The sequence below is a fragment of the Larimichthys crocea genome, chromosome X, assembly GCF_000972845.2.
Source record: "Larimichthys crocea isolate SSNF chromosome X, L_crocea_2.0, whole genome shotgun sequence".
In the NCBI taxonomy this organism is placed as follows: domain Eukaryota; kingdom Metazoa; phylum Chordata; class Actinopteri; family Sciaenidae; genus Larimichthys; species Larimichthys crocea.
Window position 1 is genome coordinate 25,146,295 of NC_040020.1, and position 19,230 is coordinate 25,165,524.

The 19,230-nt window shown below is 42.1% G+C and overlaps 3 protein-coding genes across 3 annotated transcripts in view; 2 read left to right on the forward strand and 1 right to left on the reverse strand.

The window, feature by feature from the left end:
* The first annotated feature begins 3,238 nt into the window (after window positions 1-3,238).
* On the forward strand, window positions 3,239-8,395 carry plk1 (polo-like kinase 1 (Drosophila)). Its single transcript, XM_010733622.3, has 11 exons — window positions 3,239-3,938; window positions 4,195-4,363; window positions 4,598-4,742; window positions 4,843-4,936; window positions 5,033-5,258; window positions 5,364-5,406; window positions 5,800-5,897; window positions 6,025-6,102; window positions 6,820-6,974; window positions 7,117-7,299; window positions 7,421-8,395. The coding sequence occupies exons 1-11, from the start codon at window positions 3,576-3,578 to the stop codon at window positions 7,613-7,615; spliced, it is 1,749 nt and encodes a 582-aa protein (XP_010731924.1). The 5' UTR covers window positions 3,239-3,575; the 3' UTR covers window positions 7,616-8,395.
* A 1,610-nt stretch (window positions 8,396-10,005) lies between these two features.
* palb2 (partner and localizer of BRCA2) lies at window positions 10,006-19,081 on the reverse strand. The gene is made up of 13 exons (XM_019253653.2): window positions 18,977-19,081; window positions 18,793-18,860; window positions 18,545-18,604; window positions 17,870-18,053; window positions 15,789-17,210; window positions 13,824-15,268; window positions 13,584-13,736; window positions 12,712-12,794; window positions 12,395-12,544; window positions 12,196-12,312; window positions 11,649-11,736; window positions 10,889-11,094; window positions 10,006-10,806 (listed from the first exon to the last, which is right to left on the reverse strand). Exons 2-13 carry the CDS (start codon window positions 18,844-18,846, stop codon window positions 10,560-10,562), a joined length of 4,209 nt encoding a protein of 1,402 aa, XP_019109198.2. The 5' UTR covers window positions 18,847-18,860; window positions 18,977-19,081; the 3' UTR covers window positions 10,006-10,559.
* Window positions 19,042-19,230, forward strand: part of LOC104921198 (collagen alpha-1(XI) chain) — a 51,886-nt gene continuing 51,697 nt past the window's right edge. The window contains exon 1 of the mRNA XM_027282889.1: window positions 19,042-19,106. The gene's annotated coding sequence lies outside the window, so the exon portion shown is untranslated. The remainder of the gene's footprint in view (window positions 19,107-19,230) is intronic.

A 19,230-nucleotide genomic window follows, 5' to 3' on the forward strand; every position in this document is an offset into this window, starting at 1 on the left:
TCCCACACTGGGGAAATTCACTTGTCACAGCAGCTTGTATACACAAGGTTGATAAGAAATGAGTTAGAAATATGTATAGAAAAAGTGATGAAGTCATGCTGGTGTTAAAGAGTCGGACAGCTGTTGGAATGAAGGACCTGTGGTAGAGCTCCTTCTTACATGGTGGGAGTAGCAGTCTGTTGCTGAAGAAGCTGTTAAAGGCCTCCAAAGTCTCATTCGGGAGGTGAGAGGAGTTGTTCATGATGGATGTCAACACTTCCTCTATGGAGTCACCACAGTGTCATAGAAAGTTTTTAACAGAGTTCTGCACACCCCAAAGGACCTCAGTCTCCTCAGTAAGTGGAAACAACTTTGGTCCCTTGGTTGTCTGACTAGTCCAGTTTACTGTTGAGGTGAACACCATCTTTGTATACTCCCACTATCTTGATATCTCATATGAAAATAAAGTACAAAGGCCTGTAGGATTTGTGAGGAATCTTATGAGAAACAAAATGTTGAATGTAAGCTTTGTATGCTACAACCTGCACTATAAACAACTTAAGATATACAGTAGTTCTTCTTTTCTCCGTACTAACTCTCAAAGTTAGACACAAAATATTTAAAAACAAATCATATTTTTAGATAGTTATCCTGGGTCTATAAATACATTCAGACATCCTGAGCCTTTTTATCATTGTCGTGATAATGAACGTCAGCTGCCATTGTTAGCCTCAAAGGACGCATGGAGAAAACATTTAGATCAGTCACGTCATAAAAACACCTCCTTCATTTGCATGAATCCACATCGTGCTGTTTTCAATGGCAAACACAAACAGATCTCTTGGCCTTCATTCATCTGTCCTCTCCTCTTCCACTTATACTCCTCTTATCTTCACCTACGTATCCATAATCTGCAACTGAAAACAAATATAACACTAGTGGGCATGAAAACATCAATAAGGAAGAGGAGAAGTGCTCCAGAGAGGACACGATGGTGAGGAAAAAAAATGATTCCAGTTGTGCTGCTGATGAAACAGGATCCATAATACGGCTGTTTACGTGTTGCTACAAGATTACACATTAGAAATATCAGATTCTTCACCATATGGAGTGAGTTAAAGGCTTGTCAGACTCATTTCAGTTCATAGGCCACATACAGCCTAATTTTATCTCAAGTGGGGCGAACCAGTAAAACCATAATAACCTCCAAATTGTTTCTTTTCATGTAAAGAATTGCAAACACATTCTGCAAACCTTCACAGTGGATGAAGTGTGAATAAGTGCATTGTTTCATATGTCTCAGTTTTTCCACATTCAGTCCATCTGCTGTTATTATGCACTTTACAATTTACAGATCACTGGAGCCAAAAGGGCACCAAACACATGGCTACATATATTTTTAATTGAATAACAATGTAGTATTTTTACATCTTACTTTGTCATCAGGAATTGCGGTGCATTTTATTGAAGAATTGAAATCCATGACATTCCTATGATTTTCGTACTTTGCAGTGATTCATTGGGCTGGATTGAGCTGGATCTTCATGTTTGACACCAAAGTGTCAAGTGACTATTTGCCATATACATCAGTAAATCATACGAGCACAGTGGAGTTCCTGCACAGTTTTCTCAGTCATTTAAAAGATGAAAGGTCCAATGAAAGGGAAAAACGGAGGATTACTTTTTAAAATAAAAGTTAATAAATATAAAACTAGAGAAAAATACAAGAAGTTATGAACAAAAACAGTGCAGTGTCCACTTTAGTGTGTGCAGATGTACTCAAGCAGCACGACATGTACACATGTACTTACATAGGTTTATTGTGTGTATCAGTTGTGGAATGGGTAGAAGTAGTAGCAGTCATAATGTTGATAAGTAAAAGTATAACAATAGTACATTTATTCATTTACTTACAAAGGCATGCCTTTCTACTGATTATTTAATCTATCTTAGTGATAGTAATCAAGTCAAGTGGGTTTTATTGTTATTTCAAACATATACACAGTACACAGTGAAATGAGACATGAGATAAAATGAGAGAAGTGCATTACAACACGAAATACAAATGGGCTACATAAGGTATATGTTTAGACAAAACAATTTGACAAGAAACAATAGAGAGATAGAGCGTGACAGACTTGGAGGTGTACATGTGCTGCATATGGACGACTACAGTGGGTGTATACAGTAGAGAGATACTGAATAAAGTAGCAGCAGAGATAAAATGTGCAAGTCTGCATGGATATATGTGCAGTACTGTAAGTATACAAGATTACTATGTGCCCTTCACAATGTAATCTGTGAAATGCTGTCCCCTACTGACATGAAAACAAATGATCCTGTGCCTCATGTTCAAAAATTCCCATTGTTTTTTATTATCAGTGATTCAGTGATCAGTGATGCTGGAAGAAGTACCATTAGTATGATGTCAAAGTACTACAGTGCATGGAAAAAGCCCTACATGCAAAATATTAAGTCAACAAGCAAAGCCAAGACAATGTATTGTACTTTACTCCAAGCTGTGCCTTTGTATGAGCTGTTATTACACATTGGGCTTTATGTTTGGATCACATTTACCTAATATGTAAGCAGCTTGTTGTAGTTAGTTGTAGTCCAAGTTAATTTAACTACTTTGTGTACAGCTGTTTTATAAAGTCATCATAGGTTTTTATATTTGAAAGTAACGTGTATGTGTAGCTGTCAAATAAATCAGTAAACTGGACTAACTATATAAAGTAGAGGCAGAAAATGTAGATATTGAAGTGCATCTCAAATTTGTATCCGAGCACATTGTGTAAATGTACTTAGTTACAGTCCAGCAGCAGGTTGGATACCCATGAAGCCACACTACTCTTTAAAAAGAGTATCCTACTTTCGATTTTGATCGTCAAGTGTTTGTAGTTCAGTTTTTACGTGAGTAAAATGTTAAATGCGGTGATTTTTAGTCATAGTTACGGTTTTACACAGTGACATTACGTCTTTTGCTTAATTAAATATCCTAAACGCCTCAATCGTTTAAACACCGTTAAATCCACAATTGCAACTTGTGCTCAACAACTGTTTAAATCTTTAAATCCCACTCCGACTACATTTCCCGTGAGCACCGCCACAGGAAACCATAGGCGACGAGCAAAACCGGCATCCGGCCAATCGCAGGGCAGAATGCGCCTTTCTCGCTCGGTGATTGGCTACATTTGCACTGGTCTTCCCACGATGCTTTGCTGCGCAGCCTTGGAATTCAAATCGAGCGGACCAATCAGAGAGCGGCGTAACGACCGAGGCAGCATTTTAAACTTGTAGCTGAGACTGTTGTCAAAAGGCAGGACGGGGGTACGCGCTGCCACCACGGAGGGACGCGTCCGGCGACTAGTTTCATGTTTTTTTAAAAAAAGCTTAAGATTCGCATGCTTTGCAATTTGATGCTTGAGTAACGTTCGCGTTTCAAAGGTGTTTTACGGTAGTTTTGATTTGAATTCACGAGTGTATGGGAGCAAACTAGCTTCCAGGACTAAACTAACGTTAGTAACAATAGTGCAACCTTTTTTTTTTTAAATTATTATTATAACATATTTTAAAGAAGAGCACTTTAATCCAACATGAGTGCAGCTATCGCGAAGCCGACGAACCCGTCGGCACATGTCGACCCGAAATCAGCTCCTCTGAAAGAAATCCCAGACGTCCTGGTTGACCCACGCACCATGAGAAGATACGCCCGGGGACGATTCCTCGGGAAAGGTGGCTTCGCCAAATGCTACGAGATCACAGACCTCGAAACGAAGCAGGTCTTCGCCGGAAAAATCGTGCCCAAGTCGCTGATCCTGAAGCAGCACCAGAGGGAGAAGATGACCTCTGAAATAGCCATTCACAAGAGTCTCAACCACGCCAACGTCGTCGGGTTTCACGGCTTCTTCGAGGACGACGACTTCGTCTTTGTCGTCCTGGAAATCTGCAGGAGAAGGGTGAGTAATGTTTTGGAGGAAAATATGCACACACACACAGTTCAACCGTTTTTTCCACGGCGGTCTCCTCCGTTGTCCTCCCTGTCCCAGTGGACAGAGGTTAAATTGCAAGATAAGCAAAGAAAGATAATCAGTCATGAGACCGAACATAATTATTTATTTCCACTTGTTTTATGCCACCCCAGGAGATCCAGTTAAATTCTTGTTGTATTATTCTTTCCATCGCCTTGATTTTTATATTTCTTCTCCATTTCAGTCTTTGCTGGAGCTGCACAAGCGTCGTAAGGCTGTGACTGAGCCCGAGGCTCGCTACTACATGACACAGCTGCTCAAGGGTGTCCAGTACCTGCACAACAACAGAGTCATCCACAGAGACTTGAAACTGGGAAACATCTTCCTTAACGATGACATGGAGGTCAAAATAGGTAATTTTTTTTCGTTTGCAAATGAGGCAGGGTACTTGCAACATTTTCATCTAGGGTTGCACAAACAAACCTGTTGGTCTGGTAATAAAGAATAGGCCAAGCCCTCCCATAAGATGATGTGTCATACTTTAGTGGTTTCCTTTTGACTGGTGAGGCATGCATTAATGTCTCCTGGAAGTTTGCACAAAAGCAATTTTTATAGTTCAAGTCTGCTGCTTTGTCGTTCTTCTCCAGGGGACTTTGGTTTGGCCACCAAGATCGAGTTTGACGGCGAGAGGAAGAAGACCCTGTGTGGAACGCCCAACTACATTGCGCCTGAAGTGCTGTGCAAGAAGGGCCACAGCTATGAAGTGGACGTCTGGTCACTTGGGTGCATATTGTAAGTCTGAAGCCCCCCTTTTACCTTCTGAAGTTTCTCCTGTTCCACATGATCCAACCCAGTCAGATCAACCTCCTCCCTCCTGTCTGTGTTCTCTCAGGTACACTTTGTTGGTGGGTAAACCTCCATTCGAGACCTCCTGTCTGAAGGAAACCTACAACCGGATCAAGAAAAACAACTACACTGTGCCCTGGGTAAGACGAACTAATGTAGCACACCATGTTCCTGTATATATTCCTTTTTTACACATAATTTGTGTTCATGACGTGAATTTCCACCTGTCTCTGCAGCACATCAACCCGGCAGCGTCCGCCCTCATCAAGCGAATGCTGCATGCTGATCCAGCCCAGAGGCCCACCATCGGTGAACTGCAAGCTGACGAGTTCTTCACATCCGGCTACATCCCCCTACGCCTGCCCACTACTTGCCTCACTGTGCCTCCGAGGTTCTCCATCGCCCCCTCCACAGCTATGGAGCACAACCAGAGACGCCCACTGACTGCTATTAACAACAAAGGTAACGGTCCCAGTGCAAGAAGACTCCAACTTACTATTAGTCTACAATTTGAATTGTATCCAGATAATTTTGGTGTTAATGGCGGACATGGTTTTCTCTTTGCAGCAGGGACAGAGAAGGTGGACTTGAAAGACGAGCCTGTGCAAAGGTGAGAAATGTTTTTGCACGTTTTGAGATGGAAGGCGCATCAGCAAAAAAAGCTTCATTTTCGTTGTGCTCACTTTTACTTATTAAAGGAGTTTTCCGTCTAACTTAAGTAAAAGTATCTAACTTATTCATATCAGCTATCAGAGAGAAACTTGAGCAGATGCTTGATAGATAATAAATCTGTCACACAACACTCTTTGACACCAAGCTTAAAGGCTAAAACACTGTCACTTAATAAATGATAAATGTCGTACATTAAGATTACTCATCAAGTAGACATCAGATACAATAGATTTGTTTTTAAAGCCGATGTGTGACGGTACGTTTTGTGTGACATTCTACAAGAAACGTTTTGTTCTGTACTTAAATGTCGTGCCTTGTATTTTCTGTGCAGGGACTCCGAGCCTGCAGAGAACAACCTGAAAGACATGCTGCATCAGCTCAACAGTATCATTGCTGCCAAGCCCTCGGAGAAGGCCGTCATCTGTCAAGGTGAGCGCAGACTCCTCAGTTTACATGACAAATCTTTTTTAGTTTTTTTTAGTTTCAGTGATCCACATTTTAGAGATTTAATCTTTGTGCCTGTCTCAGTGAGTTTGTTCTGTCTTTGTGTTTCCAGAAGAGGCAGAGGATCCTGCATGTATTCCCATCTTCTGGATCAGCAAATGGGTTGACTACTCTGACAAATATGGACTGGGTAAGAATTAGACTGATTCTGCAGCTGCCAGCTGGGCTTATACCTCTCATAACATTTTTATCAAATTAGAACAAGACTGATTTTTTTTTTTTTTTTTTTTTAACCATTTTGGTTCTTATGCATATTTGAGAACACTAATTTAGCAAAAACCTGTCATTTAAATGTGTATCTAAGTACTAATAAAGGTTGGCCTCAATGTGAAAAATTGCAAATGGCTGACATAACTTGATAGCACACTTACACTATAGTTTCAACTTTTTGAATGACTTTAAAGTTGAAGACAAATCACGCTCGACCCAGGAGTCTGTAGGTGCAACAGTTCTAGTAGATTTGAACTGGATTCAGTTACAGTTATTGGCTATCGTCACCCAATCGATCCTTTTCACATCAACGGCGGACATTTTGAGTTAGAACAGCAGGAAAAGCGCACGTGTAACTGGAAACGATGGCTCTGTTGCTGTTGACAAGGCCAGAGAGCCAGCATGTATGCAGCTGTTATTACACCTGTCTGTCCTGTCAAAATGTCACGAAAAAGAAATTACTAGTGAAATGCCAAAGGTATGTTTGAGCTAGATTAGAAATGCTGGTGCCATTACACATTGTCCACCAGAGAGCGCTGTGAGGCGTCCTTCTTAGTACATGTCTTGACTAAAATTCTTCAAAGATTAGTTTTGAACTTGAAGGATCCTCATCAAGAGTTTCTGATGTGAATTTCAGGGTACCAGCTCTGTGACAACAGTGTCGGGGTGCTGTTCAACGATTACACGCGTCTGATCATGTACGCTGACGGAGACAGTCTGCAGTACATCGACAAGACGGCAGCTGAATCCTACCTCAGCGTGCGCTCCTACCCTGCAACTCTCAACAAGAAGGTCAGACTTTAATGTTTACTTCATGAGCCTTTTGATTCAATTTTGTTTTTTTTAAATACTCATAATGCTTCCAATCTCTTTTTTTCTTCTCACTGTATTTCTTTATCATGCATTCTTACATGTTCTCCTTCTCTCTTGTTAGATAACATTGCTGAAATATTTCCGCAATTACATGAGCGAGCACCTGCTGAAGGCCGGCGCGAACATTGCACGGCGGGAAGGAGACGAGCTGGCACGACTGCCTTACCTCTCCCTCTGGTTCAGAACCAAGAGCGCAATCGTCCTGCACCTTACCAACGGCACCGTTCAGATCAACTTCTTCCAGGTGAGAGGCACACCACGTCTTCTGCCACCAGCCTATCTCTTTGATACTCTTACATTAGCAGTATCGTGACATCCAGTACACAAATCCTTAACCTATGTTTGCTCCTCTCTCTCTCTGCCAGGACCACACCAAGCTGATCCTGTGTCCACTGATGGGTGCAGTGACCTACATCGACGAGAAGCGAGACTTCCGCACCTACAAGCTGTCTCTGCTGGAGGAGTTCGGCTGCAGTAAGGAGCTTGCCAGCCGCATCCGCTACGCCAAGCTCATGGTGGAGAAACTGCTGGACAGCAAGCCTTCCCCCGCTGCACATTAGACCACCTTCACACCTTCTATCACTCTGTCTTTAATCACTGGTCACTTCTTCCTGTCTGCCGGCCTCTGAGGTCGGTGACAGACCCTTTTTGAATTCACCTGTGTTTTATTGAAGGGTCCCGGTCTGATGAATTTTGTCATCTTTGAGGATTTGACCTGTACCATAAAAATTTCTCTTATATATTGTACATGAATGTTGAATTTCAGGCTCTCAGCCAGTGGTTTTTATACGTTTTCCTGCTGAAGCTCTATCTTTAACTTTCTTCTTGAAGCTTGTTCCCGCTGAAGTAATCCAAGATGGCTGGAACGCTTAACCACACAGCGGCTGAGTTGACCCCGTGCAAACAATAGGAGGGAAAGATGAATGTTAAGCGTTCGTTACCTGGGTTTTTAAATTCATCTTGAGGTTCCTCAATGATTCTCTCCGCTTGTTTGCATTTGTCCTTGTGTCAGTCGTGCTTTTAAACATGAAGCAGTGTGGACAAACGTGGGGTGGGGCTTGAGACTCGGACTGGCTGTATGGACGGGGAGGAAAAGCTTTTCTGGTCTGCTTCTCTAGTTTGTCTGTTTCTGTGTTGTATGTAGAGAAATGGACCGTGTTAATACGTCTTCATCATGTACATTCTTTCTGTAGTTACTTTTTACACTTTTTAAATCTATTTTTTAGATGTCTTGTCTTTACCAACAAGATGTACAAACGTGTACATACTGCTGAATATGCATACATGTTGTAAAGATGGTTTAATTTTACTCCATTCAAATAAAGATTCTCTTGAACATATTATTGTGGTTTCATGTTTTAGTCACAGCTGTTGCTCATCAGATATTTGATTTTTATCTGGACACAAAATTAAGACTTACATTTGAGATTTAAAGGTTATTCTCGACCCATGAAAGTGTCCAAAAAAATGGAAATACTACAGAGCAGCAACAGTATAAATGGTCAAACTCATGAAAGCAACCAAAGTGACTTTGTTGAGACCGTTTCCAAACTCCACAGTGCACCTCTTGGCCTCAAAAAGTGAACAGGAAGTATTAAAGTGTTAGTTCACTCAAATTACAATCATGTTTTTTATTTACCTCCACTATATATTATCATGTAATCATAGTGTCGATATAACAAGTATCTGCAAACTGCTATGCCAAATCCCATTATTTGGGTGTGTAAGATTTAGTGGCTTCTACCTACAGAATATGGCAGAAACTAAATATATGTATAACTAATCAGTATATAATCACGTGAAAATACGATTTATTATGTTATTATCTTAAAATGAGCCATTGCCACATTCCTACAGTAGCCCAGAATGGCCAAAATAAAAACTGACTCTAAAAAGGGCCGGTTTCACAGCCTCTCTAGTTTCTCCTTCACACAAAGAAGAAGACAGTGAGGTGACAGGGTCAGCAACTGCTCCGCTAGATGCAACTAAATTCTTCATGCTGGTCCTTTAAATAGTAAAAACTTTGGTAGGCGGTATTTTCCTTCAGAAAACAGGAGCTCTGATAATAGATCATTATTTCATGTTGCCTTTCCATATGTCTCCACTATTTCATGCAGACCCCTAGATGAACAACCTCATGAGGTTTTTAAGAGCCGTGGGAGAATATAACAAAATAATGTTTTAGAAGGAGATGATTGCGTGGTGGTGTAAATCAACAAATTTTCTCTGCCAAGCGGATGTCAAGTGGAATAAAGCTAAGGATAACTCTGGAAACAGCATGCCAAAGCTCTTGCCATGAGTAAATCTGAATCTTTTGGTTACTCAGTAATGGTTCCAAACGTTTTTCTGAATTTTGAGTTCACTTTTTATTCAGTTGTTTCTGAATATCCGAAAAGCAATAATGCAACCAAAATACTTCAGGTACGTCAGGATGAACCGATTTTTAACAAGTTTATTCTGTCACTCATAAAAGTATGACCTAAATCATCATATAAACAGGTAGCATAACATGTTATACTGCCATCTATATGTTGATTATTATACATGTTATATTTCTGCATGGACCAAGATTCAAAGACATGGCCATAAACTGCTGTTATGCTGTGTGAAGAGGTTTAAAAAAGGAGATCAGTTCTTTATTTAGTTGGTGCTCTTATATATTTGACATAATTCATGTGAGACTGGGATTCAATTCTTTGCTCAGGGCAATGCTGGCAGGACAAATATTTGTTTGCTTTGATCACTTTCCCTTGAAGTTAGGGGAGTCACGCCAGGCTTATGCAGACCTAGACCACATGTTCATGTTTTGCACTCTGTGGACATAATCCAACACAGCTAACCTGCATAAGTAGATTTACTCATCTGGAAGTGGTTGTTTATGCGTTTGACATAACAGTCCAAATGGAAACACAGTACATCTCAGCTGGTTTGTTTTTATCTTTACAGTATAAAAAAGGAGACAGAATATACGACAGGATCCACAAATGTTTAATGTAAAGTATAAAAACTTTGGCAACAGTTAATTTTCTTTAAATATAAGAAATATCGACAACATATTCAAGCACAGGAAGGAACAGTCAAAACAGCAGCAGTAATAAAACAAAGTTGGTTTTCAGACTGCGGTTAAAGTGGTCTAAAAAAGCTTCAAGTAGACATCGTCACACACAGAGACTCAGAGTTACACAGCATGAGTGTGGAGGGAAACAAGTACAAACACTCCACCTCTAACAATTCAGTCTTTTATATTTTTTTTAAATAAAATGTCATCAGCAGGTCAGTGACTTACTGAATATGTTACAGTATATAAATGCCTTTATGCGGAGGAGGTTACAGAGACACTCCTGCACATGAAAGTTGAATTTTCTAAAGTTTAAATGTGTTTAGCAGAACCTCTTAGCAATGCCTTCAACGTGACATTCAAGTATTTTAAAATGTGTCTCTCGTCTGCAGTAAAATCTTCATGTAAACATTCATACACTGACAGAAAGACTTTAATAAAAGTGATCAAGAATCTTTAAATAGGTGGCAGAGTGAAGTCTGACTCGTGCTGCTGCAGTGTAAAGTGACGTCTCCGTTGTGATGTCCAGTCACGAGCGTACCTCCTCCGCCCCATCGTGCCAGCTGCCAGCCTTCACTCTCAGGAGCCCACACCATCCTCGGGGCCACTCGATGTCCGAGCTCCCACACACACACACAACCGCTCTGACTCAGGCCGACTACGCTGCAGCTGTTAACGTCGGCTTCACAGAGTCTGAAAAACACAGAGGCAGTGTTAGTTACATGAGTGTTTATATACAGATGCATGCCTCGTCTTCCATCAGCTCTCAGCTCACCTGCCAGACCAAGCTTTGGGTGGATACAGCTGAGTAGCCAGAGCAGATTTCCCACTCAGAGGGTTAATGGCGAGTAAGGAGAACAGGACGGTCTTCTTCCTTTCCACCTCCTCCTCCAAAAACACTTGATCTTTTGCCGTGGCCTCTCGATCTTCTCCCTCCAGGGGGGTGAGCGACTGATGCTGCAGCAGGACAAATAACACTCCCTGTGCGCCAACATACAGACAAAAACACACAGGAGTTGTTATAAAAATTAGGATTATACTGTGCAGATGTCTTAACTCATACAGATAGTGTGTGTCTGTCCTGTTCTTTGTCTGACATACCTCTCTTAGTTGGCCTCTGATTTACTGAGGCTGGTAGGGAGGGACAATTATAAATTAGTGGTACAAGGACAGGAGAGACAGGCTAGAGGAGTACCATGTGGATGTAAAATATCGTGCTCATTACTGAGCAGTAAACCAACTAAAGGAATGTTATGAGGTTATCTGTATCAGTGGGGACATGTTGGAAACAGCCCATTTTTGAACAATGTATAAGAACCTATTGATAGTGCTCCTCAGGGAGCCTTTTCTCTGTAACCCTCTTAAGTTGAATATTAAATTCAACTTAAACTTTGATATTTTGAATCCAGTCCTCCTTATTCAAGGGTTCTTCTTAAAAATTCTCGTAACAGGAGTAAAATCACCTGAAGAGTGAGACAGTTGTGGTGAAAGAGGCAATTTTATAATAACCTTACAGACAAAGAAAACAGACTTACGCAGTAGGAGTATCCCCTGAGACAGGCGGTGTGCGATAAACTATCTCCAAGGATGATTCTCCGCAGCAGCTGTCCAGTCTTTAGATTCCTGTAACACACAAACACAGAAAATACACAGTTTGAGGATTAATCAGATCAAAGACCAATTTCTTATCAACAAGCTGCTGTGCCAAGTTTCCCCAGTGTGGGATCAAAAATCTTATCTTATCCATATCATCATTCATTCATTCAGCATGACGCTTCATCTTCACAATCTGCGTGCACTGAATGAATAATAGAAAAACAACTCATAATAATGATTTATTCTATGATTTATTCTACATTTATTCTTGTGTGTCAGAGCTATGGGCCCAGTTGTGTTCCTTTACTGATTTAATCGATGCAGTCCGATTTGTTTAAACCTCCTCCATCCATCTGGTAGATACTTTAGTTCAAAGCAGCTACCATCAAGTGCATTAAACCTCCGTGGGGAAAAAAGCTAGATGTCATCAAATATATTTTTGCTTTGATTAACACAGGACTGACTTGAAAATCGAGTCTTTCTTACCAGATAAAGAGGCATCTGTCCTCATCAGTGCCGATCAGAGCGTCTGAGAGTCCGTCCACTAGAGTGAGGGCCCCGACACAAACACCAGGAGACACGAGAGGCTGAGGGCACGGTGTGCTGAGAGAGAGATGAGACACTTAGGTATCTGTGTGATGAGAAAATAACAGAGGGAATACATAAAACGCTGACTCTGTGTTACCTGCCACTGTCAGACAGTGTGAACACCTGCAGGGTGGAACCAGATGCTGAGTGAGCCGAGGTAACCACTCTTGATTTGGAGACGCCCACAGCAGCCTGGACAACGCCCTCGCAGAGCAGCACTTGCAGGAGGCTGGAGCACGACAGCATCCTGCACACATGGACAACATGAGGTTTAATTTCTAAGACACTGAAGCTAGTTTGCCAAGACACAACTCAACTGTTCAATTAAACTAATCTGGAGATTCCCACTATTTCTATTCCAGTTTCATTCTTGTACAACAAGCCATAAAAAAGGTGACATACGTATTTTCTCACCTCACTTCTCTGATTTCTAATTGACCCAGAGTCACACAAATGAGCCCAGCAGCATCCGGGACAGGAAACACATTGATCACTGGCTGTGAAGAACAAACACAGAAATTAATCATGAACCATGAGCAGCTGGAGCTGCAGTGTGTAGGATTTAGTAGCATCTGGCGGCGTAGTTGCAAATTGGAACCCTCTTGCCTCACTTTCTCCATCCTAGTGTGAAAGAAACTACAGTGTCTGCAAAGTGCACAGAAAATGTAAATATCTGTAAATATAAAAGGTTCATTTTAAGGTAACAAAAACAGAACAATTCTTATATACACTGATTATTATACACTATGTGAAAACATTATACACTGATGAAAACATAGATATGCATATTATATTTCATTTCTGCCATATTCTGTAAATAGTGGGCCCTAAATCGGACACACTGCACCTTAAGGGCTCCTTCCTTTTTGTTTTAAATCAACTACAGTTTAATTTTTAAGTTTTAAAAATAGTTTTTCAGGCTTTAAGGACTTTTTTTTATTTTTGGACAGGACAGCCAAAGTTAGGCAGTAAAAGGGGCGAGAGAGAGGGGGGCTATAATCAACGTTGGGCCGCTTAATTTTAACTGTATTTCTGCTCGAGCTGTAACAGATGACTATTTCCAGTATTGTTTTTTTTTTCCCCCCATTATAGCTTATTCTATAAAATCTCAAAGAATTGTGGAATATTTCCTCTAGAAGTTCAAAGTCACAACACAGTTAATTTTTATCCAACCAACGGTCTAAAAATGAAATTATATTTGAGAACAATGATGAACAAAAACCAGTGAACATCAGCATGTCATTAACAAAATAAAGATTAATCAATTACATTGATGACACACTCACCTCATTGAAGGCCCAGGTGTGTCTTAAGTTCCAATCAGAAGCTGAAGTCTGACTCCACAGACACACTGCCCATTTTCCAGCTGCTGCGACACACAAACCACCGGACGATCCAGGCAGACAGCACGCATCCACCAGACAGCCTCCTGCCGGGGCCTGAACACACACACAAATACACACAGTGATTCACTGCAGCCACACACTGCAGCAAAGTATTCATTCTTAAATTGTACAGTGTTTTACCTTCAGTGTGTGTGTGCATCTCATCATGTGTTCCTCCGCTGTCTCCTCTGTTATCAGGCCCACCTGCCCACCTGAGCCCTGAGGCTGGATGCTGGAGACAGTTGGGCAGCTGGCAGACCCGACCCTCCGGGACAGCTCGCATGAAGCCTGGATTTGACCGGCGGGGGAGGTGAGAGGCTGGCTAGGAGGAAGAGAAGCGAGGGATGGACATGGAGAGAGAGCTGGAGGGGAGAGGGCCTGGGTAGACGGGCTATGAGGGGGAGGCAGGATGAGCACTGGGGCGGTGGGAGAGGAGGTCAGAGGGAGGGCAGGAGGACCAGGGTGAGGGGTAGCTCCTAGTGATGGGTGCAGGTGTGGGTCTATGAAAGAGCTGGGTGCTGATGCCAGAGGAGGGCTCAACAGGAGCTGGGACTGGACTCTGTGGTGCGGTAAACACTTGTCCTGGCTTTTATTTTCTCTGAGCGGACTCGTGGTAGGTTCAGAGGATACCTTTGAATCTTTGGCAGGAGATTTCACATTCACGTGCTGCACAGGAGACTCATCTACAACTTCACTGTCATCACATGACCGCACAGCAGTGCTGCGGTTTAAAAGCTCCTCTGGGCTTTTCTGCAGAGAGCAATCAAAGGAAAGAGTCTTGATGACAGCTTTGTCTTGTGCTTGGTGATTTATAGACCTCTGATCCTCTGATGGATGGACTACACCACGACAATCTGTTTGTTCTTCTGATGAAATAACAGGAGACTTTATTTTCGGTTCATCTGAGTCATTCACTCTGTCTGCAGAGCTGAGGTGAGGCTGTGGTTTGACAGATCGATTGGTAGATCTGTGTGTGTTTCTGGCCGAGACGCTACTCTCACTATGAGTATTCAGATCCACGTTATCTTTCTCTTTATATTGATCAAGACAGTCAGCCGCACAATCTTGAGCCACTGGCACAGATTCTGTCAAGGTGGTGTTAGTCTGACACTGCTGCTCTGCAGGGATTTCTCTGTCACACGACTCTTCAGTTAAGGACTGGCTTATCAATTTACCTTTAAGTGTGTGTTCCATCGACACATTTTGGACGTCTACGGACTGTGTAGCAGCTTGTTTTGATTCAGTGGGCTGGGGTGAATTTGCGATAGTGGGCGTGAGGCTGAGCGGTAGTGAAAGAGGCGTCACTGGGTCACTGCCGCTAATACAAGTGACAGAGCAGCGGACGCTCCTGCGTGTGTTGTAAGACGGAGATGTGAAATGTTCAACTCCTGATTCCACAGCGACTTGTCGGAGCTTGTGCAGCTTCAGGGAAGCGAACTGGTCATCGGGGAGATGGAAGTCTTGCGGGATGTCAAAGTTTATCAGGTTGTTCATCAGCGAGCCCAGGGACAGAGAGGGGAGAGGAAGCAGAGGAGTTTGGGCAGGTGAAGAGGACGGCAAGAGGAGAGACCGCCAGCTTTCTGTGCCTGCAGGACACAAAGAAAATTAGATTTTCACATGCACCGTTTTCTGACTTTGGTAAAATTTTAAAAGATTACAGTGCATGTGTGCAACGTTCACTATCGTGCACAGTAGTTAAATATTTTGGCTTCTCGATAAGACATTCCTGTTGTACAATGTAGAAAACCTTTTAGATTATCCTGCTGAATTTAACGTAACTTAAAGTTAAAGTAACTGACTTGAAGTAATGGATTGGACAGAAGTATTTGATATTTGATAATAAAGTAATCGTTTTTAGCAATTCTCTGGTTTCAGCTTCATTTTTTTTTACTATTTTATGGCACTTTATAAATAAAACAATCGATCGATATATTAAGAAAATAATAGGCAGATTAATTGATAATGAATCTTGATATTTAGTAAATAAACAAACAGAAACATATAAAGACAATGCCACAATGCCAGCCATTAACTAACTATATATATATATATATATATACACACACACACACACACACACAGACAGAGTCACAGTAAAAGTCTTACCTCTGCTCATCTGTGTGGATCTGTTAGTTATGTTGCTGTTCTTCAGAAAAATGGGATAGACCTGATGACCGGAGGCAGAGCTGGACTGAGCTCCATTACCTCCAGAAGAAGGCTGCGTAGCTGTGCTGAGGGTGGATGCAAGCTCGGGGTTGTCTGGCACTGGATCAGCTTCTCCTGGAGTGAAGCAGGGCTTTGGTCCGTCAGCGGGGAAGGAAGATACCGGGGAGCTGGTGGGCTGGTGATCGTCTGAGGTTTGTTTAAGGCCTACTAGATGGGTGTCTAGACTAAGAGAGCATCGAGGTGTCTGAGGTCTCCCTCTTCCCCTTCCTCTTCTCCTCCCTCTACCTCTTCCTGGACGAGCTGTGGTGGCTGTCGGAGTAAAACGAGCATCTGTGTCAATCTGACAAGCTGAGATTTGATCTGAAACTTCACCGGTGCTCTGACTGTTCAGCTCGGATGTGTCAGTAACCTGCGATTCCATCTTACGTCCTACAGATGGCGATGTAAGTGAGGAGAAATCTGTCTGAGATTGTTGATCTGAATGTCGGTGGTTGCGTGCGTTTCTGTTCAATCCTCTGCCACGGCCGCGGCTCCTGCGTTGTCGTCCTACGTTCAGCTGAGAGAGTATGACGGCCTGCATGTCAGGCTGGCTCTGTGAAGATGTCATACGTCTTGTGGTTCGGACGTAGTACTCTGCAGGGAAAAGTAGTCCCTCCACAAGGGTACAGGAGTCCAGGAGACTCCCACCTTTTACATTTTGCTCTCCTCCAACCATTTCACTGTTTTCCTTGTTTATTTCAACCGTATCATTGTGACTTTCTTCTAATTTCTCAGCTGCATTTTGTTCAATCTTTTTATTACTGCTGTCTTCACACAGCTTCCCATCCCTTTGTCCACTATTCTCACTTCCTCCATCTTGTCCCCTTACTTCACTGTGTGTTAACTCCGATTCTTCTTTCCCTCCAGCTTTTAGCTCAGTCTCTTTTTCTCTTTCTTCTTGACCTCCTTGTATCTCTTTCCCCTCAATAATTCCTGTTTCAGTTTGTCCACAAGTGTTCCAGTGTGTAAGCAGCAGAGAAGGAGACTCCAGCTCTGAACTAGTAAATAGCTCTTCACTTTCATTCACAACCTCTGTTCCCTCTGTTCCGACTCTCTTGTCGACACTTTCTTCTATTCTGGCAGTCTCCATCTTTTCACTCTGCTCCCGTCCTTCCTGACTCTTGTCCGAACTCCTGCCGGCCTCAGCAATCCTCTTCTCCAAGAGCAGACGGCTGCGTCGAGACCTGAGGCGCAGGGCTGACCTGGGTCTGTGATCTCTAGCTGCGTCATGGCTGGAATCTGGAGTTTGTGGGCAAGCGGCATCAGAGGAGAGCAGAAACCTATTCACCTGGTTTTTGATGGAGGTCTCAGGATCTGCTGGACCTGATAAAACATCAGAAAACCCGTGATTAGGGATGCAGTGATTAACTGATTTCTCTACTAACCATTGTTTAAAACGTCAGGTTTTTGTAACTGTAAAGGCTTGGCTATACAAAGTGTTGCTGTCACTTAGAGTCAGTGAAACAGAATAGTTAAAAGTTGGACTTTCAGTGAAATGTAAACTAACAACAACAAAATAGGAAAAGGCGCATTGCACCATTTATAAAGTTAACGCTAAGTCCTTACACATGTGCATGTGTACACGTTTACATCTAATAACAAATATGTTGTTCCTTTTGGTGATAAAAATTAGGCACCATGATCTCAAATTATTTTAATTAGCTCTTGAAAAATTACTCCAACCTCCTTCATATTCAACCTAATCTATCAATATATCTCTCCCCTCTTTGCAAACCTGCCTAGATCGTCCCCAGCAGCTCACGAGCACAAAAACAAACAAAGAGCTTCACAGTGATACAGTCAGTCTGCAAAATAATTAGGGACAGACAGACAATGTCAACACTAATAACTACAACATTTGTGGTTGACTTCATAGTATAAACAGCGTTGTATCTGTATTGCACATCGGGTTGAATGATCTTATATAGTTTATGACATACATACTGTATATTTACAGCTACATGTTGCATGCATAGACTCACCTCCAGTGGGTGCCTGGCACTGCAGTACACCTGAGGGTGTCCCATTAGTGTTGGTGTGCAGCGTAAGTGAAGATGGATTGACACAGGTGTTGGATGTGATCTCTGGATTTCTCTGGTCTTCGTGTTTCTGCGGTGTGATCCCGCTCCTCACGCGTTTCCGCACTGCTTCTGAACGCTCAGCACGCTGTGAGCAGATCAACGCGTATGAATCAGATAGATAGATAGATAGATAGATAGATAGATAGATAATAGATAGATAGATAGATAGATAGATAGATAGATAGATGGAAATTCATACATTAGAATTAACCTATAACACAGTAACCATACGTTAAAACTAACCCGAGATAGATTTAGATAACATTTATACCTAAATTAAACATTTGCATATGATTTAAATATGTACAGAGGAATTAAAAATGTGCATAAGAATTAAACATTTGCATAGAAAATAAATATATAATCCAATCCACTTTATTTATATAGCATGATTTTTAACAAACACAAAGTTTCCAATGTGCTGCACAACAGGATCAAACATGAAGTAGACAATAGAAAGATTAAAAACAATAAAATAAAATAAAAAATATGCATGTACACACATAAAATCAGCACTCTACATGGTGTCTACATGTTGAGGAAATAAAAATGTTTTATAAACTACAAACTGCTCACCTGTAGTCTCTGGGCTGTCCTCAGGTACTCTCTTTGTAACAGCACCAACTTCCTGCGGAGCTGAGAGAGTGAAGGACAGACAGCAGTCAGAGGACAGACAGCAGTCAGAGGACAGACAGCAGTCAGAGGACAGACAGACAGCAGTCAGAGGACAGACAGCAGTCAGAGGACAGACAGCAGTCAGAGGACAGACAGCAGGTAAAGGTTTGAGGTTTGAGGTTAGTGTGAGTGTGGACAGGTGTGCAGACCTTGTCCTTGTCGTCGCAGTGCAGTGTGCTCCTCAGCTGCTCCTCACAGTTCATCCTGCTCACTCGACCTGAACACACCACACACACATCTTAAAGGTAACACCGACTCGTGTGTTCGTTATGTAAGCTGCTCGTTGAAATGACAGCTTGACGACAGATGTCATCAGTTCATATTTGGACTTACAGCTGCGCCGCCGGTTCGGCCATGAAAGGTTTATTTTGATGGTCGATCACTCGGGGATCGATTCAGTTCCAGTTTCCCGCCGCGACTCCCTCCAACAGACCAGAGCAGTGGAAGTCAGATAAGTCGATCGGTACGATAGAAGAGGGAATTTATTTATTTATTTATTTATTTATTTATTTATTTAACATTAGTTTAATGACATATTCGAGTTCATCTTCAACCTTTTTCAGGACCCCTTTGACAGAACAGAGACC

What these genes read in the sequence shown, in the direction of transcription:
- plk1 (XM_010733622.3), top strand. Translation starts at nt 3,576, where the DNA reads ATGAGTGCAGCTATCGCGAAGCCGACGAACCCGTCGGCACATGTCGAC. An exon ending in TGGAAATCTGCAGGAGAAGG is followed by an intron (nt 3,939 to 4,194) that starts GTGAGTAATGTT and finishes TCTCCATTTCAG; the next exon opens with TCTTTGCTGGAGCTGCACAA. An exon ending in GACTGCTATTAACAACAAAG is followed by an intron (nt 5,259 to 5,363) that starts GTAACGGTCCCA and finishes TTCTCTTTGCAG; the next exon opens with CAGGGACAGAGAAGGTGGAC.
- palb2 (XM_019253653.2), bottom strand. Translation starts at nt 18,846, where the DNA reads ATGAACTGTGAGGAGCAGCTGAGGAGCACACTGCACTGCGACGACAAG. An exon ending in TCAGGGGATACTCCTACTGC is followed by an intron (nt 11,095 to 11,648) that starts GTAAGTCTGTTT and finishes GTTGGCGCACAG; the next exon opens with GGAGTGTTATTTGTCCTGCT. An exon ending in CCCAAAGCTTGGTCTGGCAG is followed by an intron (nt 10,807 to 10,888) that starts GTGAGCTGAGAG and finishes TGTGTTTTTCAG; the next exon opens with ACTCTGTGAAGCCGACGTTA.